Consider the following 10056-nt stretch of genomic DNA (forward strand, 5'->3'; position numbering starts at 1 on the left):
CTTTTCCCCACCAAACTTGTCTCACAGAAGACAGCTTTGGGATTAGTTGGTTTATAGCTGAATGTAGGATAGGAGAAATTATGAATTTTGGCATAGAAATTTCATAAGGACTTTTGAGACTGACTTATAATGGAAAATGCACAACGACCAAGGCAGTAGTGTTAGTCCTACCATCCTTATCTCCTGAAATCTTAGCTTCTACCAGTAGAACTTATGTAAGATACTCTAAAACGTATATATATGTGTATATATTTCTTTATAGGTCACCAAGAAAACGAAGGTCCAGGTCAAGGTCTGGTTCTAGAAAACGCAAACACAGGAAGCGATCACGCTCACGTTCTAGAGAAAGAAAAAGAAAATCTTCCCGTTCATACTCTAGTGAAAGAAGAGCTAGGGAAAGAGAGAAAGAAAGACAGAAAAAAGGATTGCCTCCGATCCGATCTAAAACATTAAGTGGTAAATATCATCTACTCATATATTCCTAGATTCTTTACCTTTAGTGAAAACCAGAGAATTCTTTTCCACAGTGAAATTCTATTACTGACTATTCATTTGACTGATAATTTTTAAATCTACAAGTAATAACTATGGTAACATAGGAAAAGAAAAAGTAATAAGCAGTCTCCTCCAAGATCATATTTTACTTCCCATATTATTGGGATAATATAAAGAAACATGGCTTTCTAACATCTTCTCTCGTAGTTACCTCTGATTTCTTAGTATTGCACAATTTTTCTTAAAATTCATAAATGCAATTTAGAAAACAGTCTAGGATCAAAAACAGGTTGTACAGAGTCAAAGAATTATAATGTAAAATATTTTAAATTTACCTTTCTTTTCTCAACAGCAGTCTCTATTAAGAAATTTTTTATAAAAAATAACCATGTTATACAAACTCCCATGTTACAGAATAGTTTCCCTAAATTTGAATTCTTTTCATTGTACCTTAGATTCTCTTCCTAGTCTTGTTAAAGGACACTGTTTTATTATTTTTTTGTTCATGTGAGAAACTACTAAGATAATAGTATGCTTTTCTCATAGAAACAAAATAAACTATGCCTTGATGGATGACTAATAGAGTAGCTAGTATTCATATAGCAAACAAGAAATCACTACGGGTTAATAAGCACACATACAATTAAAAATATTATTAAGGGTTTTATCCTAGAAGTGGGTGGCAATAAATTTTAGATTCAAGACCAGCCCTTAGGAAATTGACAATCTTTGATAAAGGCAAAGCACCGAGTCTTTCTATTGGCTCTCCTATTTATGACAAGGGCAAGTCCATGTTACTTTCTTCTCTTTTGGAATAAAAAGAGAAAAAACTTTTTTAATGAATTTTGAATACATTTTAAATAGTTTTTAGTCAACCTGAGACCTTTATTTTGAATTTCTGGAGTTCAAATACACTTTCCTTTTGATTGTCTGATTTGATTGTTTGATTTTATAGTGTAGGATGGGAAGAAATTTGGCTTTTAGATAATCCCAACTCTACCCTTCTCCTAGGTTTCATCATTGGTTATCACCTTTCCCTTTATTGTATACTGTACTAGTACTTTTGTCTAATACTTAGTAAGTGCTTAATAAATGCCTTTGATTTATTGATTAATTGAAGATCATATTATGTAGTCATGGTGATTTCAGGGTTGTAAAAGACCTGAGAGGTCATCTAATACAATCTCTACTCAAAACATGAATTCCATATTTAGCATCCTGCCACAGTTTCCTAAAATGACAGCAAATTCCCTACTCTCCCAGGGCATATAATTTAATTATTAACTGAAATTATTTCCTTATATTGAAGTAAAATAGACTTCTGTGTAACTTCTTCCTAAGTATCCTCTTGATGGTCCAATAAATTCAAAGCCCATTTCTTAATCTCTATGGTACTTCAGATGTATTTTGAGAACACATTTATATTCCTCCATGAGTCTTATTTTTTCTGGTACAGACTTTTTACTTCCTTTATCCAGTCTTCACATGATAAGGTTTTGAGTCCCTTCACCATCCTCATAATACTTTGGAATAAACTCTAGTTTGTCAGTAACCCGTGAAATATGAGGGCCACGATAGAATGTTCAGAATGTGTTATGATTAACATTTAAAGTTTAATTTTTTGTACTTGTATCCCGTCTGCCTTTCCTAAAGCTAACAGTCAAAGAAAAACTTGTTTTTTGATTTATTGCGCAGTCTGTAGCCTTCACTGAAATCTGTATGTTGTCAAGAAAATTCAAGAGCACATTAGCACATTAGGTTGGGCCCCTTTGAAGAACACAGGGGAAGATACTGACAAGAATCAAAGAATGACCAGGCATGGATTAGTTATGATATATTGGAACCACATCTTTAAAATCATAGAGCAATTTGAACATTAAAGAAAATTTACGCAGAAGTTCACATCTTTAACAATATGAATGAATTTGCCATCCGTGTGATTTATTACCTCGTACTAAATGTTTAAATATTTGTTTTTGCTTATTTAAAAAAATTTTTTTACAAGAAGTATGGATTTATTGGTATAAGGAATTCCAATGAGGAATCTCTCTACCAGTCCAGAACATATATTATTCTGTAATTTATGGTCTTAGAGAGTTGTCTAAGGTGCTGATAGGTTTCTTCCCCAAAGTCAGAGTGAGTGTCAGAAGTGGGTCATGAGCCCAAATCTCCCTGCCTCGGAGAACCACTTTTTATTCCTAAAGTCAGCATTGTCTCTGCCTGAACAAAGTTGTAATTCATTTATAATTAAATTTTGAACTTTTGCCCAAATTAAGAAAAAGATAGGATCATGTTGCTCTTTAGTGTGTAAAATGTAGCAGATGGAGATTGACTATAGTAGCAAATTTGTTGGGGACACATGCTCAAATTCCTGGGTTCCAACTTAATCCTAAATGTCAAATGTATAAAAAAAGAATAATTGAAATTTTAAATATTTTTTACATTTTGCCACTATTGGCCTTTTAAGAAATTATATGAACTACTAAAAAGCCATTGATGTAGCAAATAAAGCATTTGGCTGATAGATAAGGATATCTAGGCTCAAATAAGCTTATTAACTTCTATTTGTCCAAGGAAAGTACTTAGGACTTACTAGGATTTACCTACAAAGTTATATAGCCCATTGAACTGGTGGAATTCTTACCAAGAAAGCCACTATGCTAATGAAATTATACTCATTCCTGTAAATCACTGAAAAATAAAAATTGTACAACACAAAAAATTCAAGCTATTTGTTTGATTATCTTTTCAGTCTGTAGTACTACTCTCTGGGTTGGTCAAGTAGATAAGAAAGCTACACAGCAAGATTTAACCAATCTTTTTGAAGAGTTTGGACAGATTGAATCCATCAATGTAAGTATTAATTTTCAAATCACAATTATTCATAAGGTTGCCCCAGCATCCCCCATTTTGCATTGATAATTGCTTATTTAACACTCCATTTTCAGCTTTCGTTTTTAATCCGTGTCTGATAACATGAATGGCATTATAACTGAGTTAATGTCTTAGCTGTTCTGTGAGAGATATTTTGAAAGTCCTTTTAAGTGTTTTTATCACATTCTAATTTTAGAAGCATTGTAAATTGTCAATGTTTATCTGGTCTTGTATCAGAGCAGCTAGAAGTGTTGATTTGGATAAAATGAAGAAAAGATTGTAGAAATAAAGGAACAATGTTGGGTCAACTTTTTCAAAAATACTTCCTGAAGTGAAATACTGTCATTATCAGTCAACCTAAATTGAGTACCTGAGGCTTAAGGAAGCTTTATTATGAATAGAATAATTTCATATGGCTTTACTATTTGATAAAGTGAAATTTGACTTGATAAAAAAGAAGTTACTAGATTAATTAAATTAGTTTATTTTGCTAGAAATTATAAGATAAAACATTGACACAAAAAGGAAAATTGGCTTAACTTGCATTTTAAATTAATTTTCACAAATAAAGTATCATAGCTACTTTTTTCAGTTCATCCTTTTTGATCTTCATCATGATTCTTTATTAATTTTTCCTATGATGATTGTATGTATTTTATTTCTGGATCTATTCCTTTTTGCTTTGCATTATTGCAGGAATATTTTTCCTTTCATTATTTTCCCCATATTTGCTCATCTTATTTTTAAATTATTTGTAATGTTGCTATGATAATCTTTCAATGATAAACCTTGGCGTTTGTATTGTCTTTGGAAAGGTTGTTTTTGTTTTTGTTTAATTTTTTTTAAAAAGAGATCAAGGGCATCCATCTCTTTCTTTGATGTTCTTAGTGGGCAGACATAATCGTTGCTGAACCTAAAATGTTTATTGGAATTCTATTATATTCCATATATATTTTAAGAGTGCATTGAGATCCTTTGTATGTTATGATTTACCAAGTATTTATATTCATTTAATAATATTTGGATGACAAATCCAAAAGATGGTATCATCTTTACTTTAAAGGTTTATAGTTCTTTTGTTTCTATTGCATGTTGAGTCATCTCTGGTTCCTTTCTTTTAGATTACTTGGTCATCAGCATAACCACAGTTATAATCGTTTCATGAAGAAATGAGTTTGTTTTCTGAGATGATTTCTAAGAGAAGCAGCTTGATTTAATAGAGAGTGGCCTTAGAGCTGGGAAGACTTTGGGTTCAAAGGTTCTATTTTGACTTGTGCTAGACAAGTCATTTATCCTCTCACTTGTCTAGGCAAGTTATTAAGATTATAAATTGTGAAAACAACATTCACCTGCATCAGTGAAGGGAATTTCCTTTCTATACCAATGAAATCACATGTTCTATCTCCTAACTCCTTAGTCTAGAAATGTACTCTGATTATATGGGAACTATCTAGATATTCTAAAAGTACAATGAATTTTTCTAAACCTTCTTTTGAAATAGGTACTTTTATATACTTTTGTATAAAATTTTAGGTTAAAAATAGAACTAATCTTTACCTTTTTTTTTTTTTTTTTTTTTTTTTTTTGCTGCAAATTTGATTTATTTTCCTAAAGGGGGTATGCCACTTTTACTTTAACAATATTTTTTATTGATGCAAAAGACATGCATTTTCAAATCATATTTATTCATACTATGACCAAGATCTTTTGAACATTCATGCTATAAATATGAAAAATAATAAAGGCTGCTATAAATATATATATTAGTAATTTAATTAAAGCCATGCTGATAGATAAAGTTATTAGACCACGCGCTTGTAAGAAATCAAAACCACCGCCCTCGCCATTATTGTCTCCTGTCTCCTCCCTAGTCTGCTGGCTAAGAGGCCACTCCCTCCTAACCCAGGAGATTTAAACTCTTCTCTGCATCGAGACGTAGGCCTCCCCAAGCCCAAAGAACCGGAACCGGAAACCCGTTGGACCACGGGAAATATAGTTTGATAATTTCCCCGTGTCCAGAAAATACATATATATATATATATATACTTAAAGATGGCATCTCCCAAATTTCACTTTTACAATGCTGCCCATATCTTCCCCACAGGCATGCAAACAAATCCTTTCACAAAGAATATTTCCTGAAAAGTTTGTTTATTGATTATTAATAGAAATGGACTATATAGTTCTACCATTCATCATTATATTTGACCAGAGTTCTGTTGCCTAACTATTTTATATTCTTTGTTTTTAGTAACAGTGTTCTTTTGACTTCATTTTTGCTTCTTGTTCTGTATTTCTTATACAAATCTTGCCATATTTCTCTGATTTTGAGTTTATTCACATTAACAATTAACACATTAATAATCCATTTCATATGCTATAATTTGTTTGACCTTTCTACTATAAATTTGCAAATAATTTGTTTCTAGTTTTTTGTTTTCACATAATAGTGCTATAGTGCAAGACTATGCCATGTACGTATATGTCTATGTGTGTTACATACACACTAATATTTCTAGATCTTTCCTGAGAATTATTATTTTAGAGTAGCTATATCGGAATTTGAATCCTTGATATGTAACCCTGGGCAAATCAGCCTCCCTGGACTTCTTTTTTTCCTTCTAACTCCAAAATTCTGTGAGCCTAAGACCTGAATACAGTGAAATAAATTATAATGTCTGAATTAGCTGGCTACAAAAGATATCTTATTGTTTCTTCCTTAGCATTCATAAACTGGATGATTATATAAAATTTTATTTTACATTTTCTTTTATTGTTATATGAAATCTCTTTATTAAAATATAGGTTCCTTCCTGAAAACAGGAAGATTTTGAGACATTTTTCTTTTTTAATTATTTTACTATCTTAAAATTATTTTATGCTTTTCTTTGTATGACTTTTTATGTTTACTAGTTTCTGAAATTAGAGACATTTCCCACAGTTTTACATTCTACTTTCTCTCTTTTTGCTTTGGGAATTAGTAAATTGACATTATTGAATAGTTCCCCTAATTCTTGGAGGAAGAGTTAATGTAAAAACCAACTCCTAACAATTGAATTGTATCACTAAGAACTAAGATAATCCTGTCTTTAACTTAAAGCCAAATCACAAATATGCTTGATAATGGGAGTCTTAATCATAATCTCTTTTAAAAGTTTAAAAATAGCATCTCGCAAACTGAATTTTTACAAAATGAGTGACTGTGAAATGGGAATTCTTATTTAATAATGCCTTATAGTCTCTTAATTGTATTATCTATTTATTAACTCTTCTTGTTTATGAAGATTTTGGTAAGGTTATAGTATGTGTTTAATGATTTAAGGACTTAGAAAAACATCAGAAGAAGATTAGAATTAAAAACATTGGTGTTATTTCAGGAAGAAGTGTGAGGTCATTAAAAAAACTTCACAATTTCCGAAAGGCATTCTAGTCCAATATCTTCTTTTTGTTCTAATTCTGGGCCGAACTTATTATCCATTGCAGTGTCTGTCCAAGACATATACTGATGGTTAATTTAGATTTTACATTTATGGATCTCGTCCAGAAGTGTCTGCAGTGGTATGGGTCTTGATGCAACCAGCATGAAGTCACCCACTTAGAGAAGTTAGTTGCAAGACCTCATCTATTAAAAAATCCATCTTCAGCTTTGCTTCTGTGCTGCATCTTCCTCAATGATGATGGTGGTGAACACCTTTCTCAAGCATCTTTCCCTTTTTTATGCCTTACCTGGTATTAATCATCAGATTATCATCCAGAAATCTTTCCTGTATTTTATCTTTCAACTAATCTTAGGCAATTTCAGACTATGTAGTGAGAGACACCCTGTTGGAGGAAAGGTTCTATGACAATGTTTTGCTCTAATGACAAATGCTTTTTAAAAAATTATCATGCAAGCACAAATTGAGTCTTTTATCTTCTGAATCAGAATAAAGGATGCCATTGAAGAAGTGTGGGATTCAAAGAATATGGCCTGGTCGTGTGGACAGAAAAAGGGATAGGTAGCCCTTGTCCCTCACTGTTACCTTTGCAACGCTAATAGAATGTGAGGAAGGCTCCCAGGATTTTGGGAAAGACCTTTGTAGTGAACTTATTTCAAGATTCGCAAAAGAGGTTACATGTAATTGGCAAGCATAAATGGGTTACCGTCTATATTATTGAAAGGCTTATACATGTGAATATTTAAAAATAGTTTTCCTGATACCATTATGAGAACTTAGTTATTTTCTATCAAGAGATTTTGGGGAAATTTTGTAGAGTTTTTGTTTGTTTGTTTTTCTCATTTGTCAAAGCAAACTTTTCATTTATTTTTTTTTAAGGGAGTAGGAAATGTAAAGAGCGATTAGTGTTCTTTATGTCTTCTCAGAAAAACTAAAGCATCTTTGCAGTTTTGTAAATCTCCATATTAAAGTTCATCTGCTTAATATGATAAGAGATAGTATATAGTATATGCCATGATCAAAAGTGCTTTTAGTAAGATTTGAAATTTGTATCCTGAGCCTATATGCATGACCACACAACACTTCAAAAACACTTTGAAAAATATAAATTATATTGGAAAACAGGGTTGTATTTTTTAGAAGAGAGTAATAATTCTAAATTTTTTGTTATTACTATTAACAGATAAATTAATGAGGAATTTTGCTAGTTCCCAAAATACTTAAAATATTAAAAAAAATAAATTCTACTGTAACAATTTATGTTTCTTTAAAGTGATAAGAAAAAGGATACATATAGTCTGAACCTCAAGTATCTCATCTTCGGAAATGGCACTTTTTTAAAACATTTTCCAGGATAATTAATATCAATGAGTCCTCTCCTCCATTTTCATGTTAAGATATTAATAACTATAGATTGCTAAAGAATTCTCTTTCTCTGTCCTCCTTTCTCATAACCCTTTTGTAATTTAGCATAACAGTGGGGTTTTTTGTTTTCTTTTGCTTTTTCCTCTAGATGATTCCTCCAAGAGGCTGTGCTTATGTCTGTATGGTTCATCGACAGGATTCCTATCGAGCACTTCAAAAACTTAGTTCTGGATCTTATAAAATTGGGTCCAAAGTTATAAAGGTAAGACATTTTTGTAGTCATGAAAGAACAATAAGGGGGCCCCTTTATCAGCAGCTTAACTTTCCTTGGTTTTATTATCTCTGGTCAACCTAAAGTACTGCAATTCTACTTGGGAATCATCTGATGTCCTTCTGAACCTCTGAAAGTCCACCTGTGGCAGAGATTTGCTCCTTGCAGTGGTAATAGTAATTATAGACTGTCTTTTGGTTTTATTCAAGCACATTTGAGGAGAAAAATGAGACCAATGTGCAAAACAATACAATAATTTGCCCTTTGTACAAGTCAGATTTTAATATTAGAAATACTTTTTAGATATTTACATATGTAAACACAAAAATAAACTAGTTGTTTGTTTTTACAGATTGCTTGGGCTTTAAACAAAGGTGTAAAAACAGAATATAAACAGTTCTGGGATGTAGATCTTGGAGTTACTTATATACCATGGGAGAAAGTAAAGGTGGATGACTTAGATGGCTTTGCAGAAGGAGGCATGATTGATCAGGAGACCGTAAATAGTGGTAAGAATTCTTCTAAATACTTTGGTTCCAGATAGCCTTAACAATTGAAAGCACATTGAGCAGGACACATTTGAAATTATTTTTCTTGGCTATACCATGATGTATAGAGTATTCCAAAAGATTAGGTACAGTTTTACATTAGCAAAGTTTAAAGGTTTTCCCTGCACTGTTAATTTGGAAATTTTAAGATGTAGCAAAATAGTTTAAATGTAATTTTTACAAATGTAGTGTATGTTTGGCTCAAATCTCTCTCTCTCTGTCTTTTTTTTTTTAAATAGCATAAGTTGTATTGCTTTTGTTTACCTTTACAAGACCAATAAACTTTTAGTTAGAAGAGATCTCAGATGTAATCAAGAACAGTTATCCCTCACAATATCCCGGTTCACTTATTGTAGCTTCACTGTTTTAAAAAAATGTATATACCTAATTCTGTATCGCGGAGTTTTCATTATATCGCAGGATTTTTTGGATGAATACTGTACTATACACAATGGAAATGCAGTGTGCCACTACCGCTTGCGCAAGTTTGCTTTTGTGAGATTGTGCACGGCTTAGTGCAAAGTGGCCATTTCTGTTTTGACTAATAGAATAAAAGGCAACCAACCACAACTCTGTGTTCTGTATCCTGTGCACTGATTGGCTCAATGCTTTTATAAGAGTGTAAGAGGGGTTTATAAAGCCTTTAAATATATATAAATAATAAAATAAATATAATGCTTCTACTTCATGGATTTTTACCTGTTGTCAGGGTCTCTGGAACATAATTCCTGAGATAGGCGAGGTATCACTGTACTACTTTTTTTTTTTTTATCCCAAGTAGGAGTCTTCTTTTACAAGGAATCCCTAAGCAAAGATCATGAAACTTTTGCTTGATCACCTCCAGGAAAGGGAAGGGGGAAGCTCATAATCATACTTGATAGGTTAGCTAATTGTCTAATTCCAGTTGTTGTTAGAGTTGTTTCCTGCAGAGACACCCATTTTCCGGTAACTTTCATATTAATTTCTGTCCCACAAAGCAGCAAGGGATAAATTGGAACCTTCTTCCACATGGAATATTTTGAAAAAACTATCATATTAGTCTTCTCCAGAATAAAGATATATATAT

At 31.9% G+C, this 10056-nt stretch overlaps 1 protein-coding gene across 3 annotated transcripts in view; it reads left to right on the top strand.

Annotated features, from left to right (window-relative positions):
• Positions 1 to 10056, top strand: part of SCAF8 (SR-related CTD associated factor 8) — a 210797-nt gene that overhangs the window by 87037 nt on the left and 113704 nt on the right. For all 3 annotated transcript variants that reach the window (XM_044671741.1, XM_044671740.1, XR_006506054.1), the window contains exons 12-15: positions 263 to 456; positions 3248 to 3348; positions 8320 to 8433; positions 8795 to 8951. In XM_044671741.1, coding sequence (XP_044527676.1) covers positions 263 to 456; positions 3248 to 3348; positions 8320 to 8433; positions 8795 to 8951 — 566 coding nt within the window. The remainder of the gene's footprint in view (positions 1 to 262; positions 457 to 3247; positions 3349 to 8319; positions 8434 to 8794; positions 8952 to 10056) is intronic.

The sequence above is a fragment of the Gracilinanus agilis genome, chromosome 4 (genome assembly GCF_016433145.1).
Source record: "Gracilinanus agilis isolate LMUSP501 chromosome 4, AgileGrace, whole genome shotgun sequence".
NCBI lineage: Eukaryota > Metazoa > Chordata > Mammalia > Didelphimorphia > Didelphidae > Gracilinanus > Gracilinanus agilis.